A 22,615-nucleotide genomic window follows, 5' to 3' on the forward strand; every position below is an offset into this window, starting at 1 on the left:
TTGAAACAGGCGGGATCCCAATTAGTTACTTTTGTTTAAGAGTTTTAAGTAAATCGCATATATCTTTGTGTTTTGTTTGTGGCAGTTGATAAAAATAAGTTATTATGTCCTCTCAACTGCACCAAATCTCGACGTTGTGTGCAGAACTACGCTCGGAAAAGCCTCCAACTCGTAACAAAGCTGCTGAACGCTTAGATACAATATTGGTGAATTCTAAAGACGAACTGATCCAGCGGCTTCGGCTTAAACATACGGACGATATTACTTGGAATGAAATATTCTGCAGTACTGTTGATTCGGTGCTCAAGGTTTGCAATTGTGTCTGAATGAAAGTATAAAATGAGTAAACAAATTTATCGTACAGCACGCAGCTAAGGTCGTTGAGTTGAAGGAACAAAAAAGTATCCAAGCCATGTTGAATAAAAATCACGTCTACCGTTCAGTTATTCATAAGCTTATCGATTATAATTTGGAGAGTAAGTCTTGAGCCTTTTAAGTCATTACAATAATAAGTCATTAACAAATATTCTTAAATAATTATTGATTTATTTTCTAGATTCAAATAACTTCCTATCGAAATCTGCAATTTACCAAGCATTTTGTAACGGCTTTAGCACAACTAGCGCTGTGAAAATTTTTGGTAGCTTGTTTATTCAGATTCTTGAACGGGGGATTTATAAATCTCCCTCCTATGTACGGGAACTTAAAGTGGATGAATATAATAGTACGTACACAATTTCATCTAGATTCAGCACATACTAATTTTTGTATCTTTAGATATACTTTCGAATTTGTTTGAGTTAACTATTCCGGGTGATGATATTCTGCACTTCGAGGTTCTAAGCTGCATTGTAAAAACGATTGAATTAGCTGTTCAGTATGTTCATATACAAGATGAAATCATTGCATACTTGCCGGAAATTTTGCCATTTGCGCGCAGAGCAAATGATGACCGAAAAAAATCAGATGTAATAAAATTGTACTATTTTTTTATATCTCAGGTAAGGCATGAAACTGAAAATCATTAAAAAAAGTCTGGTTTGCATTAAATTCCTTATTCAGCTAACTATAGATTATCATCATTCAGTCTGTGAATCGTTACAAGATATTTTACCAGTAATGTGTGATATTTATAATGTTCAATTGAAGCCAGAAGTAAAAGTAAATATTCTATTAAAATTCATATGAAATTTTATAAATATATTAAATATGTATATATCTGTTATAGGAAATATTTTATTTATCCATATACTCTTCTATACATGCAATATATCCGCACATCACAAATGGTAGTTTTAAAACTATACAAATAGCCTTAAAAGACAATTGGCCGAAGACTTTAAACAAACTCAAATCAATAGTCGATTTGGAAATTAGAGAACGCAGTATGGCTATTCAACGACCAAATCAGCCTGGGCGGGAGAAATGTCTGGAGCACTTCATTGAAATGGCTAGCGTTATTGTATATGTAGTAAGTTGAATAAATTTTAATTTGAGCTCTAAACTAAATGTTTGTTCATAATTTCTAGTTGTTTTGGCATATTAATGATAAAACCGATTTATCAGTAGGTGACCAACCTATAAACAAGATGGCAAAAATTTCAGATAAATTGGACATTATGTTACAACTTGTTCAGCATGACAATACCTTCAACGAAACTTGGTACGTATAAAAATATAAATATCCATAAATGTATATACCGATATATAAATATATAAATTATATATTTTTTGCTATGCGGTTTTTGTAGCAAACCAGAAAAACCTTTGATCAATTTAGACCATAACTTCTAACCCAAGACTAGAATTTTTATTGATTTCGTGGTGTTACGTTGACTGCTATTGGCTCGGAGGAATATCAAGAAGGTGAAAACGAGGTATCGACGAGAGAATTTTTTTTTGTTTTGTTATCCCCACGATAGTCAGTTCTATGTCAAACTATAATTTCTGCAGCAGACATTTTAGGGATTGTTTTACGTTATTAAAATAACAGCAACAACAAGAGGATGTGTACTTTCAAAATAATTTTTGAATGTCAGAGTCATGAGCTGTATTTAGATATGTGTATCTTCTTTTCACATGTCCATCTGTCGTTACCGGTGTAGAGGTTGCACTTGTAGCAGCCTTACATACTGCCTTACAGCCAATAGTATAGGTAGGGTTGAAGAATAAGTTCATAGCGGTTTTATATTTTCTTTACTTTTACAACGATTTGTTTGCTGTTTGGCAAACATTGATAGAACACTTTCTGCTCTACAAAATTATCTTAATAGTATTTTTGAGTTATTTAATTTCTTATTAGTTTTGAGGCCTAGAAATGGAATATAATATGGAGGCAAAAATCATCATTTTCGACACCTGCTCTTCTTTGCTTTTCACCGAGGTTAGAAAGTTTCCGAAGCAGCCCGGGACATTCGCGACGTGTATGGAGAAGGTGTCAAGCGAGTATACAGCACGGAAATGGCTTGCACAGTTAAAAAATAGCGACTTTGATGTCGGTGGCACGTCCCGCAGCGGAAGACCTTCTGAACTCGATGAAGAACGTCTCAAATCACTTTTGAAGGAGAACGGAACGCGTTCGTAAAAGGATTCTCAATCACTTTCATTCAATGGGATTTACCAAAAAATTGGGAGCCTGAGAGAGATATTGAGTATCCTACGGTTGGATAGTTTTTATCCGAAGAGTAAATAGCGCACCAGCTTTTGTGGACTTTCCAGGGGTATGCGGTGGAAGATTGTGTAGGCCCCAACTTCTAACAGTTTCTTCAGCATATTGAGGTTAAGATATAAGATTGAACCATGAGGTACTTGTGGTGAAAGTTAAGAAGGCAGCCACAAACCTCAATAAAATGAATTATTTTAGATATAATAATAATTTGGATAACTAATTTTGTATACATTAAAATTAATTTCAGGTTTGCAATACTAGGTGTCCTACTAGGTAATCAACAAAATGTTATTAATCTCACCAATTACCCAGAGTTGCTACAAGCCATTTCAAATATAACAAACGTTTCTTCGAATGCAATGACTTGGCGCAGCATACGTCGTGGTTTGACGGCGGTTTTGATGTTTGAAGAAAACGGGATTTTAGGGGTTAATAAAGTTTATGTCAGTTATTGTACTGATAAGTGGAATAAAATAGTTAATTTTCTCATTTCCGAATCATCAGAAAACAATAATATTATAACAGAAAAACAACTATTATTACAAGCCTTGATAAAACACGGCAAGCTCTCATCTGAAGCAAGTAACAAACTAATCCAATCTATTATAAGTAACAGTATTCTGAGACGAGCTGAAGCTTTTGAAACTATACGCCAAATTTTGATACATGCTGACATTTGCGGAGTAGATAAAAATTCCAAAACCATTGAAAAAATTATAATTTGGGCTTACGAGATTAACGATAAAATAAATGCTAGGAGCATGCTACTGAATATTGCTCCTGTTGACGTTACGCTTATTAACGACACCTGTGCGATTGCTGTTACGAATTTCTTGAATGAACAGCAAATATTTCCATCAACAACTTACAGAGATGATTTTCAAATGAATTACTATAATTTAAATTTGCTTCAGTACAAATATAACATTAAATTTGTTTGCTTAGAAGAGCATGGCAAACCATTGAAGTCAATGCAAACATTCCTTCAGGCAAAGAGTGCTAAGTCCAAACCCTTGAATAATTGCTTATTTCAAAACACGTATGAGTTACTGATGCGTACTGTAAACCTAGAAATTTCAAAAGAAACTACGTGTGCCAGTATTATTTCGGACATGTCGTCTTTGTACAAACTAGCAGATCTAATGAAAGCTTTACTGCATTATGAAGTGTTTACAAAAGCCAATCTAAGCCAGTGTCCACTAATTAAGCGTGTGGGATTTTTCCTTAGTCATATGGAGGTAGGTTTTGCGTTCGTATTTATTTTATTACTAAAGAGGTTGCTTTTTAAACTTTGTTGTTTTGATGATTATTGACAATCTTTTACTCCAACAGTTTCAATTGAAAAGCAATGAGCCACAAAGTATGGAACGCACAGAATTATTGGAAATTTTGCAGCATTTGGAACCGTTTGTAAAAACGTTTACTTCCAGTGAGGTATTATTACAGTTTTTAGAAACGCAACCTCTGGAGGAGTTGATTAACTTTTTGGGAATGAGTTTATTGCATAGTGGTACATTTTATAAAAATAAGTATATGTTTTGCGTATTAATATTACAATTTTACAGCTTCTCAGCATGTGCGAAGTAAGTCCGCTGACTGGGCCGATGTTCGTTTCATATCGCTGCGCATTCTCGCCGAATTATGTGCTAGTAGTACTTATCAAAAAGATGCATTCCATCGTATATCGCGCTATGTTTTCAATATTCGTAATGACTTAGACACTCTTCTTCCACTCATACAAGTATATATGGCTTATGTGCCTTGATTGAAACGTCTAGTTTCACTAGTTTGTAATTTATTGCAGATATTTTGTATGCAAAAAAGGAAACCCGATCAAGAAAACTGCCCAATAGGCGAATGGTTCGTAGATAAATTAAAAGTCATATTCAGGTTGTATTACATGGACCTGAAAATCATTGGCAGATTAGTTGAGATGCTTCCAGGTACTTACATGCTTGTATCAAAAAGCGAAAAATTACAATTAACAAATTGCTTGCTTGTAGAAATCTTCGAATATGTCTACCCAAACAATGAGCTCTTAGATAACATGTTCGTGGCATTAACATCCTTACTTAAAGTCGCTTATAAAAAGAATTATTCTGCAAGAATAACAAGCAATTTAATAAAAAGTGTCCGACAAATTTCGCGTCAATGCGAGGGAATCTGGACACGAGAAAGCTTTTTAAATATTTGCACATCTGTGATGAAATTTTTGTCTTTCCCATCTCTTCAAATCCAGTTTTCGGTGATAAACACGATAACATCATTAATGGATTCTAATTGGTTGAAAAGCTCAACATCATCTATTTATATTAATGAGCACTATAATATGTGTCAGGAGCTGTTTTCTACAATAAACTGGACAAATTTATTAGTATGCCTGAAAGCAATAATTGTGAACATATATCACAAATTATTATATATTATAGGATTCTACCACAGATTTAGCACAAAATCGAGCAGCGGTAGTAATGCAACTCTTAGTGGCTCTTATTGGTTTCAGTTCTTATTATCAGGAAAATGCCTTAAAGGAGTTGGCCAATTGTTATGCTTCGAAAAAATTTACAGAAGGTAAAGTTGAAGTTAAATAAACTAACTAATATCTTATTTTAACAAAATTATAAACTATTTTAGCCGACTTCAAAGAGTTTACTCAAATTTGTGACTTCTTTGGCTGTACGCGATATCAGTTGACAAAACCATATATGAACAGTTTAATAAGAGCATGGCTAGCTAATAATTGGCCAATTTTAAAGTAAGTTGTGTGTATTTGTTTTCTTTTTAAATTTTTATTTATATAATTGCTTTCCTTAGATATCCATATTTTCTGTGTTACCCAAGCAGAGATGAATTTATCTCGCATAATATTTCAATTATTGTGGCTTATACGTTATTATATGTCCCAAACGGAGATTTGAAAAAACTTAATAAATATGCAACCGATGAAGAGCTTATAAAGGTATTAATCAATTTTTAATTATAATAAATAAAAAATCGCTGTTTGGTCTATACACAAAAGAAGGCAAACCACCACCACCTGTTGTAGTCGAAGAGGCTGAATTAAGCGGATAACACCTTCACTTATAAATATTCATGTTTATTCTCACAGTTCTGATATTTTCAATCTAATGAAAGAGTGTAAGTATAGAACACAACTTGCGAAAATTGGCAGCCGTGTCGTCGGTATCTTGACATAGTACCAGCTAAATTTCATCAACGAGGTCATGAATCTCATTTTCCTGTTCAGGGATTGTGTGTGGATTATTACAAAACACATATCTTTCAAAACCAAATAAGATAAAAGGGCAATGGCATGATCACTTGACATTTTGAAAAAGCTCCGGAAGGCTCTCATCAATTCGGTAATAGATAAATTCTCCATGGCTAAATCTTAATGTTCACAGGTGAAAGCTATCAAACAGTAACGGTGGTTTTGGATTGGCACAGAAAAGTAGCCATAAAATCCTTAAAGTATATCAGCACATGTCGGTTTTATTTTATAGTGGGCCAAAGCTTCCAAGTATTAAGGCATAGAAATTTTTATTTTGCGTGTAGAAAGATTAAAAGCCGATTTCTGTTATGATTATTTTATAGTAGAATTTCACGAAGATCATTTTTGTGGAACATTTTATTCCCTTGGATTACCTTTATACGGGAGAATTTTACACCTTTTTATAGAAGGTCCAAATAGTCCTTTTATATAGGACATTTGAATTAAAATGTTTTATAACAATATTTATAATTGTCGGTAACCAGACACAAAAGTCGTCAGTATAAGAGTTGACCCGTATTTGACAAAACCATTCGCCCATCCACAACACAGTTACAACGTTTTGCTTGCATTCAGAGGATATGAGGATAATATGTCTTTGTTTCTTATAAAAAGTTTAACATTCTGTATTTGCTCGGTCGTAGCCGAATGGATTGGTGCGTGAGTACCTTTCGGAATTCAGAGAGAACGTAGGTTCGAATCTCGGTGAAACACCAAAATGAAGAAAAAGTTTTTTCTAATAGCCGCCCCTCGGCAAGCCATGGCAAACCTCCGAGTGTATTTCTGCATTGAAAATCGGCTGTTCGGAGTCGGCTTAAAACTGTAGGTCCCTCCATTTGTGGAACAACATCAACACACACACCACAAATAGGAGGAGGAGCACGGTCAAACACTCAGAAAGGTTGTACGTGCTAATATAATATATATATATATATATATATATACAAATATATATTTGCTCACGCTCTCCTTTCGACTTTTTTTTTAATTTTGTGATTTTTTTGAAGTATTAAGATTTTGATAAAAACTTGTTTTGTATCTGTGATGTGCCCAATGACCGACACTTTGACCTAAAAGATCTTTGATCCTTAATTGATTTAATGACTAAAATAAGTTCAAATCAATGCTAACTAATTAAAACATTTATTGATTTCATTTCATTCCCTAGTCTGCCGCTCCTATATTACAAGCGTTCATGTTACCGCAAAAGGCATTTTGTCCGGAAGCACAATCTGAAAAATACAGGAAGCATATCAGCATATTAAATGAAAATGCAAGGCGATTGGGGATGGATTTGCAGCAAACAAGAAATAATAGTTCTAATATTCATTGGAAAACTCTATATTTTTGCTACAGTCTTTTAAAAGTCGATGAATCTGCCACAGGATCCTTTGAATTTCCAATTCTTCATGGTACATCATCGTGGTGTCACTTGAGTCACAAAAGCCTACAACAATGTCTTACTTTATACCTGGTAAGTTTTCTTCAAAATACGTACTAGTTATATTTGATTGTACATACTTGTTCAACCTCACTTATTGAAAATATTTCAGTGTTGGTTAAAACGACTTATTCGCACTTTAATTAGCGGTTAAGCTTAATATATATGTATTGGCAATCTATTTGTATTGTAATCAAAAGAACATCCATATAACGAAGGTATTATTGGAAATAATATTAGCTGTGGTTTTTACCCGCTTAAACAGAAAAACGGTTCATCGGCAATTACCTATGGCAAATAAAAATAAGTTGGTTTTATTCACATCTATTTTATAAACGCATATAAATAAAACGAGCGTCTGACCATGTATCGGGTGCATCAGAGCTATCGTTATTGTGAAAAAAATAAATCTCTTCGCGAATTTCACAGAGCACTTCATCCATTTTACACACTGGCAACTTCAACGGTCCATATTTCTTTCGACTGACTTAATGTTTGTTTCCATAATTTAATAAGCTAAACATCTACCACATTAGTTTAAACAAGACTGGTTGCACCAGTCGCTGTATGGCAATCGCTTAACAATCGATTTATTGTACTGATCAAATGGACCATGCAACTCGTAGCTGCGGCGGACATATGCTGGTTATCATATTCAAAAATTAAATACCATGAAATTAACTACCAGATTATGATAAAAAAGTGCATTCCAACAACATTTCTGTTTTGTTTTATAATTTTAAGTTCTCAACCTGTTTAAAAAGACCTGATGTATGTGACTAGTATGTATGTTTTAAGGTCGTTAAATCTGAATCCGAACCCAAATTGGTTAAATCCCAGCCTTTCTGGCCTTGGCCATAATCTCAAAAAAAAAAAAAAAAAAAAAAAAACTAAAACTTCTAGATTCGTTAAAGTAGATAAACTGAACCCATGGTAACCGATCGAATCGACTAGTAAAAAACAAATGTTCCCACGATAGTCGGTTCTACGTTACCGGAACGATATATAAATATATCCGGTTTACGCAATAGTTACTGAGCCAATAACAATCAAGGAATTTAGTCAAATTAAAAAATTAATAAAGAACTGCTATCAACACGCATATATGGGAAAATAATGCCTATTATAATACCTAATTATTTATAAAAAAGGATTTAACTACTAATTTGAATACGAGGTGCACTTGTAATTTGCTTTCTTTATAGATCGAAAAGGTGGATGCTGACGAATACGACCCAAAAGCGTTTTTCGCTCCCATTTGCCACAATCCACTCGAATTTTTAAAAGTTCTTGGTGCTCTAAAAGCAGATATTTATTGCTGTATATTCCCAAATGAGAAAATATTATACTTTTATAAATATTGCATAGCAGTTGATATGATTATTGATTCCATTATGACGCGTATTACTTCGAAAAGAGATACCAATATTGCGGACTACTATATTCGTGATGCAATATTATTTATCACTCAATTCCTTCAAAAAGGTAAAATAAAAATTTTATTATTTGATAAGAAATAATAAATTGTTGTTGCTTTAGTTCAATATATGGAATTGCACCAAGCGGGACTTCTTTTTTTGCAGTATCTTTTCGAAAAGCCAATTATGTCTGTTGGTGAAGGCAAAAAAGTAATTAGTGATCATTTGAATGAAATTACAAAATGCTTAATAGCCATCACTGATAGTAACAGTGTGTCAGAGAAGACAAAATTGCCCTTAAAATTATTACATCGCTTAATTGCCGAATTTGGCGACAGCGCTATGATTTTTGATCAACTTCCTGAAACAGAAAACTTTGCTGAGCTATGTGAAATCCAAACCAAACGATCAGCCTCACCAAATAATATAAAAGATCTTTTTAAAATTTTGGAGTCATCCATGCTAATTCAAAAATGTGGTAGTGGCACCTTGGGAACAATAAGGCAATATGTAAGTTTAGAGAACGCTAATATTTGACAATACATTTAAAGAATTTTTATAGATAGCCAAACAGAAAGCGGAACTATGCGCAGAAGGTATGCTGTTCTCTGATTTGATTGGGCGCCTTCTTGAAGTGGCCTGCAATGCCGAAAATACAAATTTACGTCTGGAAGCGGCAAAATGTCTTGGAGAATTAGGCTCTCTTCAAATAGCAGATGCAACTTTTTATTATCAAACCCACTCTTCATTTTACGATAATGTGAGTATTCCATAATAATATTAATGGCTTAGTAGACTAATAACTAAAGTTAATTAACGTAATCCAGTTTATATCTTTATTATCAGGAGCACCATTATATATGTATCTACATATAATTGGCGCTTACACCCTTATTGGCGCTTACACCCTTATTGGGAGCTCCTCCTCTGATTTGTGATGTGCGTCTTAATGTTGTTTTAGAAATGGAGGGGCCTACAGTTTTAAGCCGACTCCGAACGGCAGATATTTTTTTTTCAGAATCACCATTGCACTTGTTTTTTATAACTTTGTTCTTACAGGACAAAATTTAGTCAAAGTATACCAAAATATTCATATTGTTGAGAGGATTCATTTGAGGCATATCTATCTGTGCGGAGGATATTTATACGTCTACCTTTGGAAGAAATTCTCCTCTATACAGTGCCTCGAAATGGCAGATGGTTTTTATGACTGTTTTTAGCGAAAACTTTTGCTATCGTTTGATATTTCACATTCACTTATCGAACCCGTCACAGGCCGAATTTTAAGCAGGCAGAAACCCACTACACCGACCGCATTGATATACATTGATATATATATATTGATATATATTGTCATCGCCCAAGCTTCTGCGCTATACGATAGGACGGGCCTTATAAAGTGTTAGTCCTGTTCGTCAAGAGAGGACTTTACTACTCAATTGACTACTTAGTACAAAGTAGCACTTGTTGTTTAATCGTTATTATTCTATTGATTGCAGCACTTCTGAATTTGAGACTTGAAGGAATTACATTTCCTCTCAAATCCTTTCGCTTTAAATCTCTCTTCTAAATTGAATAAAATTACTATTATGGTCTGTAAGAGGTAGAAAGCGGTAAAGAAATTACTTTAACAATGTCTTTATTAAGGTTGCAAGTCCAGTGGACCGGAACGAACTCTTCTCTATGAGTCTCGGAAAGATATTAGACAAAATGTTAATGCAATTTGAAGCAAACACATACGAGGTTCTGTTCAAGGTAGCAAGTCATTTAACCAATACGAAATTCGCAAAATCGATTATAGGTAAAACTAATTGCTTTGGTTTATTGGTTAATCACATATTTAATAAACATTACGCACAGGACTCTATCCATATTTGGCAATTTTTCAAGGCGGCAACAAGACTAAGCAGGAGTGGAATCCAGACGCTGGCAATGTTTCTATTGATTGGTTATCAATTTTAATATCAACGGAGTCGCTTGTGTGGAATAAATGGATTTGTGTATTTGTTAGTAAAATTTTCGAAAGTTGCGGTTGGACAGCTCTTCGCGACTTGGCATCGCAAGATATATATTTTGCAAATGAAATTCTACTGCCCTTCATTACATTGATAATGTACAATAAAGCGCAGCACATGGACAAACTTATGTCTATGCTCGAGCATTATTTCAAAGAGCTGCATTTGATTCTTGAAAAGGGTAGAGATCACACTATTCGAGAGATTTTCAAGGATAAACGAATAATAAGAATATTTCTAAGCATATGTGAATGCATTCGCATAAATAATGACAGGTAAGGAATACTAAAACCATCATGTAAATATATATATTTTGTTTTTATTTCAGTGCGGTGCCAATGAATTTGCTGTATGTTGCTAAAGCTAGCAATCATTGTCAGGCGTATTTTATGACAATTATTTACACGGAGTTGTGGGCATTATCGGAATTTACCTCGAACGATACGCAGACAAAGTTAGAGGATAGTTTAAGAAATGCGGCATTTCAGGAAATTGCCACAAAGGTTATTCATTTACTTAATCCCACACAATTATGTAGTATAAATTTGATCCAATTTGTTTTCCGCACAATTGATAGGGACTATCAAATTAGATAGTGATTTCGAAAAAATTTTCTTTGAAAAAATACTTATTACTTTTAAACGTTACGAAATATTTTAAATTTAATATATCTTAGGCGTATAAGTCTATTGGATGCTATGATGCCATTTCGGGAATTATCTCTCCCTTACAATCTCGTCTCGAGTTTCTTGATTTGAGTAATAATTGGTCTGAAATGTTACTTCAAAACTCATTCACTAATGCAACGACAAATACCCTGTGTACTTCAGCATTGAAACGAAATGGAATTCTAAGTCTAGCTGATCTGGGCAATAGAAACATGGACAATAGTGTTGACTATGAGGTTTGTTGGCGACTATGTCAATGGGATGTTCCTGTGGAGGGGCATTTGAAAGTGAATATTGAAAATGATCCAGAAGAGGAATTTAAGAAACATCATTTCAACGCTTTGAAGTGCCTATATAATCGTGAGCAACAAAATTGTTTAGCAGCCATTGGAAATGCGCGACAATGCGTAATATACAGCTTGATGGGGATAAGCATTGAATGCCTGCAAAGTGTATATAAATATCTTACCTGGTTGCACATACTTCAGCAGACTGAGGACTTTTGTCAAGTAATTTGTTTAAGGGGGGGAGGTAAGGGATAAACGCTAAAAAAAAAACACTTTTTTCATGAATTTATTGTAGCGAAACGGTTCAAGTCAGTTTAGTAAAAGTTGTTGCATATTATAAAGTAACATTTCAAGAATATTTGATAAAATTTTCATGTAAAAATATTGCAAAATGAGCGAATGAGAGCACATTTACGTAGACGTCTTTTCAAAAATACATTTTGCAGTAGTCAGCATATCTCAGCGTAAAATCATCTGAAATCAAAAAAATCGAATAATTTAGTTAAAGTATGAGTTAAACTTCCCCCCAACGTTTATTTTGACGATTTATTTTCATTTTCAGCCATTTGGTAGTCGTTTGAAGTAAAAAGTGATTTTTGACGAAAAAATGCCGCCATTTTGTAGGTGTAAAACCACCTTAATATAAAAAAAAATGGCGAAAAAAAACGTTGGGAGGAGGTTTTTTATATGTAAAATATGTGTGCAAAATTTCAAAAGGATCGGTTGAGTAGTTTTCAAATGCCAATGACTACGCACTTTAAAAAAAAAGGTTCGAGAAAACCGCGTTTAAAGTTTGTAACGGACTACGCGCGCAACTGCTGCGTCTCGGCAGATGTTTGAGGCGGCTCGGCTTTATGCTCTATAACTTAAAAAGTTTTGCTCGGATTGACTTAAAATTTTAACACGGTATTTTTGAAATGTTTTACTACAATAATATGCAAAAAAAAAATCGATTTTTATCCCTTACCCCCCCTTAATAGAAAAGTGGTACACATATTAATCTTTAGTAATTCCAGGTTCAATTTACTCCTGAAGTAGATATAAAATCGATATTTGCAAAATGGCAAGTGGAAAATCAACTGAAATATGGCAGTTTTAATTGCAAAGAACTTGTTCTATCTCATGAAATTACACTTTTCAACACAGCGGGAGTGCGTGGAAAAAGAAGAATAATAGATTACTTCAAAGCAAGTAGCCATGTTGAAATGTTATACTGTGAAATCGAAAAACCAAAGTTGTTATTTTTTCTTAAAATAGTATAATCCTATCGAAACATCACTTTTAAACGTCATTAAGGAGTGCAAAAGGTCGGGCGAGATAAATTTAGCTAAACGCAATATATTAGCGCTCAGGGACACAGAAATCACAAATGAACACATTAAGGTACATACATATTTGAAAAAGAAAGCAAAAGTAAATAGCTTAATAGTACATGCAAAAATCCAATATTTCAGCTTAATATATTGCTAGAGGATGCCGAAATTTGTTTCCGCTGCGGAAATATAGAAATCACTGAAGCTCTACTGAAACATGCTTTAACACATAAAGAATTAGGAGCTTGCCCGCAGCAAGCACGTGCTCTTAGAATGTACGGAGAATTTCTATTGGAAACGAATTCGCAAAGTTTCGAATATGTTCTGGAAAAAATGTTCAATAGATCTGTCCTTTATTTGGAAAAGATATTAAAATCTCAAAAGTTTAATACTAATAACGACTTGAGTTTTTTGTATTTGGAAGATCGTAAACCCGAAGATTTTGAAAAGGAAAACAGAAAAGAAGCTTATCAAATAATCGCAAAATACGCAGATCGCGAGTATGTACAAGTACGTATATTTGTTTATTTGAAAATTGTTCTTCGTGCGATTAATAGTAATATTATAAATTTTCACAGTCGAATATGTACATAAACTCGGAAGAATTTAAATTGAAGTACCAAATTATACAGCAAAATAGACAGGCAGCCGATTCAATTGGCAGACAAAACAAGGATCGTGATATTAACCATGGCATAATTCTAATGAAGAAGTATGCCAGTTTAGACGAAACGGAAATCAAATTTATCGAAGAGAAACGCACCAATAACCTTTGCATTGCTGTTAAACATTATATGAAATTTTGTCATATTGACGCGGGATTTTCAAATGCAGCAATATATAGAATGATTGCATTATGGTTCGCCAACAAGCAAGATCAAGCCTTACATAAAGAGATTAAAGAGAATGTGGATATAATTCCATCTTACAAGTTTATTTGTGCTTTAAATCAAATAACCGCCAGGCTAAATTCTAAACATGACGATTTTATATCCATAATTAAAGAAATATTAGTAAAGTGCTTACAGGATCATCCACATCACACACTTTATCAGCTGTATCCGTTAATATTTGACGATACAGGAGGTAAAAGTAATAAGACTCGTTCCAATATAGCAGCCGATGTTATAACAAGAGGGCGCAACACATTGAACGCGCAGTGTGCAAAGCAGATGACATTGATGTTCCCCGGTAAACAGTCAGATCGTGAACAAATTATGTGCATATATATAATATATTGACTTTTTATTTTAGCTTTAATTCAGTTTGCAAGTGCTGAATGTGAAAAAAGTTCAACAATGGCGTTATCAGAAAAATTAAAGAAATTGAAAAATTTAGAGGCGGTCCATTGTCCCACTATTGAACTGCCAGTACTGCCACACAGGGACTACACCGTAACGAGTAAATTGCCTAACCTCTTTGTGACGATTGTGATTTATGCTTCTAAAATCTTTTTTTTTTGTGTTTTGCAATCTAGCAAGTTTGAAATGAGCTCAGCCCATTTTTTCTTCGTAGTATATTTCATATAGAACTGATTATGTGTTTATATGCAATTTCAGGCATTGTAAAGTGGGACGAACGTGTATCGTTGGTAGGGGGTATAAACGCTCCTAAGAAGCTTGTGTGTTTGTGCTCTGATGGAAAATCACGTCCACAACTCTTAAAAGGTCAAGATGATTTACGTCAAGACGCGGTAATGCAACAGTACTTCGCACTAATAAATACTCTTTTATGTTGTGATCCCCAAACAAGTGAACGCAATATTAGTATTCGCACCTATAAAGTCGTACCGCTTTCGATGCGAAGCGGAATATTAGAGTGGTGCGAAAATACCACACCTATCGGTGCATATTTGGGTAGTGGAAGCGACAAGGTTGGTGCGCATAAAAAATATCGCCCTAACGACATCACACCACACAAGTGCCGCCAATTATCAATGGTAAGTACATTACGTCGCCAAAATATAATTCCTTTAAGTAATGCGTACAGCGCACGAACTATTAGCGAGCAAGACTTCATTTGTTTCCTTAGTTGAATCCTTAAATGGAGCCGTGAATAATAGTAATAACCTTGGCGGCCTTTGGTCTCCAACTTGTGAGTCTGGGGGTTGCATGCCACCATTCGGCAAGCAACAAATAAGAAGTCTCCGCTTTTGGTTTGAGAAACTAGGCAGCTAAAGCTTTGAGGTTCTCATTTAAAGGACAACAACGTGACACTCGCATCACCAATTGAAAGAAAAGTTCCACCAAAAACCTAACAAGAAGAGTACGCACCAATTATGTATATATATGTGTATGGCGACCGCCGTAGCCGAATGGGTTGGTGCGTGACTACCATTCGGAATTCACAGAGAGAACGTTGGTTCGAATCTCGGTGAAACACCAAAACACCAAAAAAAAAAACATTTTTCAATAGCGGCCGGCCCTCGGCAGGCAACGGCAAACCTCCGAATGTATTTCTGCCATGAAAAAGCTCCTTATAAAAATATCTGCCGTTCGGAGTCGGCTTGAAACTGTAGGTTCGTCCATTTGTGGAACAACATCAAGACGCATACCACAAACAGGAGGAGGAGCTCGGCTAAACACCCAAAAAGGGTGTACGCGCCAATTATATATATGTGGATATATCTACATATCTACAGGGTAAAGTGATATGAAGTGTTATCTATTCAAAACATCATAACTTTTTTGTGTGAAATTAGTTTTTATTGATTTCAAAGACAAAACTGTTCAAAAATGATTACATCTTTATATATATATTTCTTATGTTCGTGTGTTTGTCACTGAACTCCTCCTAAACGACTGAACCGATTTTGATGAAATTTTTTGTGTGTGTTCAATGGGATTCGAGAATGGTTTAGATTCACAATTTGCCGGGAAAATGGTCAAAACGTGGACCCGGGTAACCTTCGGATGTGTATATACAATATGGGTATCAAATGAAAGCTGTTGGTGAATGCTTTAGTTCAGAGTATTTTTCATGCCGCTCCGTGACTAGGGTCCCGAGATAGAGACCAACACGTGGACCCTAGAATGTGTTTGTACAATATGGATATCAATTGGAAGCTGTTGGTGAATGCTTTAGTACAGAGTATTTCTCATGCCGCTCCGTGACTGGGGTCTCGAGATATAGGTCAAAATGTGGGCCCGGGTAACCTTCGGATGTGTATATACAATATGGGTATCAAATGGAAGCTGTTGGTGAATGCTTTAGTTCAGAGTATTTTTCATGCGGCTCCGTGACTAGGGTCCCGAGATAGAGACCAACACGTGGACCCTAGAATGTGTTTGTACAATATGGATATCAATTGGAAGCTGTTGGTGAATGCTTTACTACAGAGTATTTCTCATGCCGCTCCGTGACTGGGGTCTCGAGATATAGGTCAAAATGTTGGCCCGGGTAACCTTCGGATGTGTATATACAATATGGGTATCAAATGGAAGCTGTTGGTGAATGCTTTAGTTCAGAGTATTTTTCATGCGGCTCCGTGACTAGGGTCCCGAGATAGAGACCAACACGTGGACCCTAGAATGTGTTTGTACAATATGGATATCAATTGGAAGCTGTTGGTGAATGCTTTACTACAGAGTATTTCTCATGCCGCTCCGTGACTGGGGTCTCGAGATATAGGTCAAAATGTGGGCCCGGGTAACCTTCGGATGTGTATATACAATATGGGTATCAAATGGAAGCTGTTGGTGAATGCTTTAGTTCAGAGTATTTTTCATCCGGCTCCGTGACTAGGGTCCCGAGATAGAGACCAACACGTGGACCCTAGAATGTGTTTGTACAATATGGATATCAATTGGAAGCTGTTGGTGAATGCTTTACTACAGAGTATTTCTCATGCCGCTCCGTGACTGGGGTCTCGAGATATAGGTCAAAACGTGGGCCCGGGTAACCTTCGGATGTGTATATACAATATGGGTATCAAATGGAAGCTGTTGGTGAATGCTTTAGTTCAGAGTATTTTTCATGCGGCTCCGTGACTAGGGTCCCGAGATAGAGACCAACACGTGGACCCTAGAATGTGTTTGTACAATATGGGTATCAAATGGAAGCTGTTGGTGAATGCTTTAGTTCAGAGTATTTTTCATGCCGCTCCGTGACTAGGGTCCCGAGATAGAGACCAACACGTGGACCCTAGAATGTGTTTGTACAATATGGATATCAATTGAAAGCTGTTGGTGAATGCTTTAGTACAGAGTATTTCTCATGCCGCTCCGTGACTGGGGTCTCGAGATATAGGTCAAAACGTGGGCCCGGGTAACCTTTGGTTGTGGATGTGCAATATGGGCATCAAATGAAAGCTGTCGATAAGTGCTTTAATGTGGGGTAATTTTCATACCTATTGATGACTAGGGTCTCGAAATATATGCCAAAACGTGGACCCACCATGTCTTTGCCCAGCGAAGCGGGCCGGGTTTGCTAGTATTTATATATATATATATTTATATATTCACTTTAGCTCGATATGACCACTTTTTACCTTGACTATAGCCTTCAAACGGTCAACAAATTAGTTGCATGCTGCACGAATGTGATCTTGAGGTATTTTGGCCCATTCTCGTATAATCGCTTTTTTCAGCGCTTCCATACTGGCATATTTTTTAGTCCTCACCTTGCTCCCCAAAATGGACCAGATGGAATAGTCCATCGGATTTGCGTCTGGCGAACTCGAAAGTCATTGTGTGGACGAAATGAAGTGTGGAACATGATTTTTTAACCATTCTTGGTTCACTCGAACTTTATGAGACGGTGCCGAGTTCTGTTGGAACGTCCATGGTCTATGACCGAAATGTTTGCGTGTCCAGCGTCCATCAGCGGTCACTGCGGCCCTAACCATTACTTGCGATGGGAAAATGTTTCGAGTGGCCATACGCAGGCTCAAATTCTCGTATGAACAGTCGGTCAAGTAAACACGATTGTTTTGAGTGTTTATGAACTGCTCAATTGGGATTTTTTTTTCATCAAAAAACACAATATGTGCAAGCGCAACAACTCCTTTGCTCCTTCGCACCGAACTTTTTTTGCTGGGGTGAAAGATCGTATGCTTTTTGGAAATTGTAAGCCTTTTTCAATATGCGTCGAATGCTGTCGTGCGATATTTTCAGTTCTTTGGCCATTCTTCTTCCACTTCGACGTGGATTTCATTCAAGTCGAACCTTCACTTTCCGAACCATTTCTGGCGTTGTTGCGGTGTTTTTTTTGGTCCACCTCCATAGCGTTTTGCAATGCTACCAGTATCATTGTAACGTTTAGTGCGATACACAAACATTTTATTCACTTTGAGGTGACTGAGCTCACGAACAATGGCTGGTTGTGATTTTCCAGCCAAATATAACGCAATCACACTATTACGTTTGAATTTCATCACAGAAAAAAAAATCAACAAAACTGAGACGCAAATGCTTTTTATGGCTTACAAACAATATATTGAACTGTCATTAGAACAATTTTGACGTTGATGTCATGAGCCGTTTTACAGATACAAACAGTGTGAAGTTGATAACACTTCATATCGTTCACCCTGTATATATTATTATCTATTACAAATAGCTGTTGCACTTGCTCAGAAGCGCATGAAATATGTTACATATTAAAAAAATTTCATTTTTTTCCGTGGGCTGTCGAAAATAAACTCTTTCTTACCTTATCTACGATTTTTTGTAATTATCTAGATACATATTATTTTCTAGCATTCATTAAGTCGCTTGGTCGAGTTCTATTTAAGCATCTTTCAGTGTTTTTTTCCTTTCTACATAAATAAATAAATAAATATCTGTTGAATTTTGCCATTTTAAGCGTTCATATAACTTTAATATTTCAATATTTTAGAGAAATTAGCGGGAATATTAATTTAATAAATTTTCTACGCAATGTTCTACAGAATTCTTGTTTGTTTTTGTTCTATAGTCGAATATGTTTCTGTTTTTTTTCCATTTCCAGCAACACCTCAAATCTGATTTACAAAAACGTTTGCTAGTTTACGAGCAAATATGCGTCCAAATCAAACCAGTTTTTCACTATTTTCTGTTGGAAAAATTTGTGGTTCCAGGTATATGGTTTGAACGTCGGCTGGCTTACACAAACAGGCAAACTATTTTTCAATTATATGATAAAAATACACTCTATATAATTTTACTTTACTTTTTAGTATGGCTGTAAATTCAATGGTGGGCTTTGTAGTAGGCCTTGGAGATCGGCACACTCAAAATATATTGGTTGATGAGAAAACTGCTGAAGTAATTCATATTGATTTCGGTACTTAACCCACATTTTATCTGAGTGTAAATTAAAAAAAATATGTACATTATTAAAGGGATCGCTTTTGAACAAGGGAAAATAATGCCAACTCCAGAAACTGTACCTTTTCGTCTTACTCGTGATATGATTGCACCCATGGGTATTTGTGAAACAGGTGGTGTTTTTAAAAAGGCGTGCCAAGCGACGCTGGAGGTTTTGCGAAAAAATCATTCCACTATTATTACAATACTTGAAGTTTTGCTATATGATCCGTTATATATTTGGAATGTAGTACCTTCACCAACTGGTAGTAAAGGTATGGTCATAATGAGAGATTGCTTTGCTTTACCTACTTCAATAAATCCTGATTTGCAGATGATGAAAAGAACCTCACCGCGCAACGTGCACTTTTATGTGTACAACATAAGTTGGAAGGAAGGTTAAGTAGCATCACAAGTACAGTCAATACGGATGTGCAAGTTCAACGGTTAATAAACGACGCTGTGTCCAAACATAATTTATGCCGTCTATATCCTGGCTGGGATCCATATTTATAGGCACTAATTAAAAATGTATTTGTATTGTTAATTGTTGTCTATTTTAAGTACACTTTTATTAAAAAGAAAATTGTTTGTATTCAACTAATATACTACAAATGCTTTAAATGTGTGCATATAAAACCATTCAGAATTCGGCGAACGTAGGTTCGAATCTTCGTGAAACACCAAGAAAAAAAAGAAACACGTTTTTTCTAGTAGCGGTCGCCCCTCGGCAGGCAATGGCAAACCTCCGATTGTATTTCTGCCATGAAAAAGCTCCTCATAAAAATATCAGCTGTTCGGAGTCGGCTTAAAACTGTAGGTCCCTCCATTTGTGAAACAACATCAAGACGCACACCACAAACAGGAGGAGGAGCTCGGCCAAACACCCAAAACGGGTGTACGCGCCAATTATATATACATATGTAGTGAATAAATACCCTACCTACAAGGGTAGCATGAAGTGGCAACATTTAAAAATCTGATTAATAAGAACCGTAGCCAAGTTTGTTGAATGAAATTCAATTGCAACGGACGATTCATTCATTTATAAGTTACTTTTGTTTAAATAAATAAATTAGAACATTGAGATTCTATAATTGGTAACCCCGACGGCAGTGGAACATCAGAGTATACGTAAATTACATTTATACAACATCATGCCTGTCGAGAATGAGGATAATTTCCAAGACGCAGTAGTTCCATTTCATGTGGCGCGATTATCAATTAAACCCCCACCGTTCTGGAAGTCAGATCCGCGGTTATGGTTTGCGCAGGTGGAAGCTCAATTCGCGCGAGCTGGAATTTCCACTGACGAAACAAAATACTTCACAGTGGTTGCGGAAATTGATTCAGTGGTACTTGCGCATGCTAGTGACATTATTTCGGCTCCACCTAGTTTTGGCAAATATGATGCCTTAAAACCAAGGCTTATTGGAGAGTTTGACGGATCTAATGAGAAGCGGCTCAGGCGTTTAGTGGAAAGCTGCGAGTTAGGTCAAAAGAAACCTACATCGTTATTGCGTGAAATGAAGGACTTGGCAAATCAACAGCTGGGTAAAGACATGTTGAAGTCTTTGTGGTTACGGTGTTTACCCGTTCATGTTCAACAAATTTTAGCAACTATCGAGGGTGATATAGATATCCTAGCTAAAAAGGCTGATGATTTTTTGGCGATTCCAGCAACGAGTTAATTCGATCAGTACTTCAAGTGCCGAGATGACAGCAGATGCTTTCCATTTCAATTCAACCGGGCTATTCGGGTCATGTTCTTCGATTTCGATGTAACTCAAATATGTTGCTCTCTGGTCAAAATAATGAGACACGTATTTTTTTGTTCGCCCGAAAAAAAATTTTTTCAAGAGTTATCGGCAATTTTGTTTTTCGGCTCAAACTCGATTTTTTTTTAATTATATAAGAAAAAAATTTTTTTAAATGCCCATAACTTAGTCAAAAATGAACCGATTTTAATAATTGTGGGTTCAAAATGATCGTCATTACTTACACGAGCGACTTCATGTAGAAACAATTGCAAAAAAGTAGTTGAAAATTTTTTATTTAGCAAAAAAGAAAAAAAATTGAAATTTTTTCGAAATTCAATATTTCAAAAAGTGTATCTTTTTTTTTTATAACTTTTTCCAAATCAAGAGGACACCTAAAACTTCAATTAAGCTGAATGCCCAGTAGCTAAAATGAGTTGTTTTTGAGTAATGAATTTTTGAGTAAAAAACCTGTTTCGCACTTTTTGTTTTTTGCAAAATAAAAAATTTTCAACTACTTTTTTGCAATTGCTTCTACATGAAGTCGTTTGTGTAAGTAATGATGATCATTTCGAACCCAAAATCACTAAAATCGGTTCATTTTTAACTAAGTTATGAGCATTTAAAAAAAAAAATTCTTATATAATGAAAAAAAAATCGATTTTGAGCCGAAGAACAAAATTGCTGATAAATCTTGAAAAATATATTTTTTGGGCGAACAAAAAAGACGTGTCTCATTATTTTGACCAGGGAGCAACATATTTGAGTTACATCGAAATCGAAGAACATGTCCCGAATAGCCCGGTTGAATTGAAATGGAAAGCATCTACATATGTATATTAGAATTTTTTTTAAATGCCCATAACTTAGTCGAAAACGAACCGATTTTAATAATTCTGGGTTCAAAATGATCGTCATTACTTACACGAGCGACTTCATGTAGAAACAATTGCAAAAAAGTAGTTGAAATTTTTTTATTTTGCAAAAAACAAAAAGTGCGAAACAGGTTTTTTACTCAAAAATTCATTATTCAAAAACAACTAATTTTAGCTACCCGGGTAGGTTAGGTAATGGTCTCGAAAGATGACAGACGGTTTCCAACCACACAAGTAGTTTGCAGACCCCACCTCTTCAGTTCCGGCGGGAGGATCGGCTGTTGGATATTATTTTTTTAAATATTGTTTTCATATTTTCCCAGGACAACAATGTAATGAATATTTTTATAGCGCTGTCAAATTTCGTTCAAATTAAAATTTATTATTCTTCATTTCAATCTGGGAAAATTTGTGTTCCATCATTCTAGTATCTTCAGTAGTTTATTCAAAGAGGTACTAAGCATGATTCAATTATTAAAGGTTTTGTTTACCGGTGACATTAGAATTCTGCAAATTCCCTTACAAAATGTATGGCACAACCGAAAATTGCCAAGAATTCAAAACTGAACCCGAAGTTGCGGATTCACCATACATTTATTAGATTAAAAATAAACT

General features: G+C 35.3%; 2 protein-coding genes across 3 annotated transcripts; both read left to right on the forward strand.

Annotated features, from left to right (window-relative positions):
• LOC129236943 (serine/threonine-protein kinase ATM) lies at positions 1-19,972 on the forward strand. 2 transcript variants are annotated; one of them, XM_054871260.1, is made up of 33 exons: positions 1-308; positions 365-476; positions 557-724; positions 778-1,001; positions 1,063-1,161; positions 1,229-1,471; positions 1,530-1,663; positions 2,916-3,906; positions 4,001-4,178; positions 4,234-4,409; positions 4,473-4,611; positions 4,672-5,042; positions 5,098-5,239; positions 5,303-5,423; positions 5,483-5,627; positions 7,108-7,413; positions 8,586-8,865; positions 8,920-9,308; positions 9,361-9,558; positions 10,446-10,599; positions 10,659-11,088; positions 11,142-11,316; positions 11,490-11,990; positions 12,785-12,955; positions 13,026-13,151; positions 13,223-13,591; positions 13,660-14,272; positions 14,336-14,482; positions 14,641-15,020; positions 19,031-19,176; positions 19,239-19,345; positions 19,404-19,643; positions 19,703-19,972. In XM_054871260.1, exons 1-33 carry the CDS (start codon positions 105-107, stop codon positions 19,882-19,884), a joined length of 8,361 nt encoding a protein of 2,786 aa, XP_054727235.1. In that variant the 5' UTR covers positions 1-104; the 3' UTR covers positions 19,885-19,972. The 2 variants fall into 2 exon arrangements, with proteins under 2 accessions (XP_054727235.1, XP_054727236.1); XM_054871261.1 differs by having other exon boundaries at positions 4,672-5,041; positions 5,109-5,239.
• Positions 19,973-20,525: 553 nt separating this feature from the next.
• On the forward strand, positions 20,526-21,059 carry LOC129238289 (uncharacterized). Its single transcript, XM_054873327.1, has one exon. It carries the CDS (start codon positions 20,526-20,528, stop codon positions 21,057-21,059), a length of 534 nt encoding a protein of 177 aa, XP_054729302.1.
• The last annotated feature ends 1,556 nt before the right edge of the window (positions 21,060-22,615 follow it).

Source organism: Anastrepha obliqua, chromosome 2 (genome assembly GCF_027943255.1).
Source record: "Anastrepha obliqua isolate idAnaObli1 chromosome 2, idAnaObli1_1.0, whole genome shotgun sequence".
NCBI lineage: Eukaryota > Metazoa > Arthropoda > Insecta > Diptera > Tephritidae > Anastrepha > Anastrepha obliqua.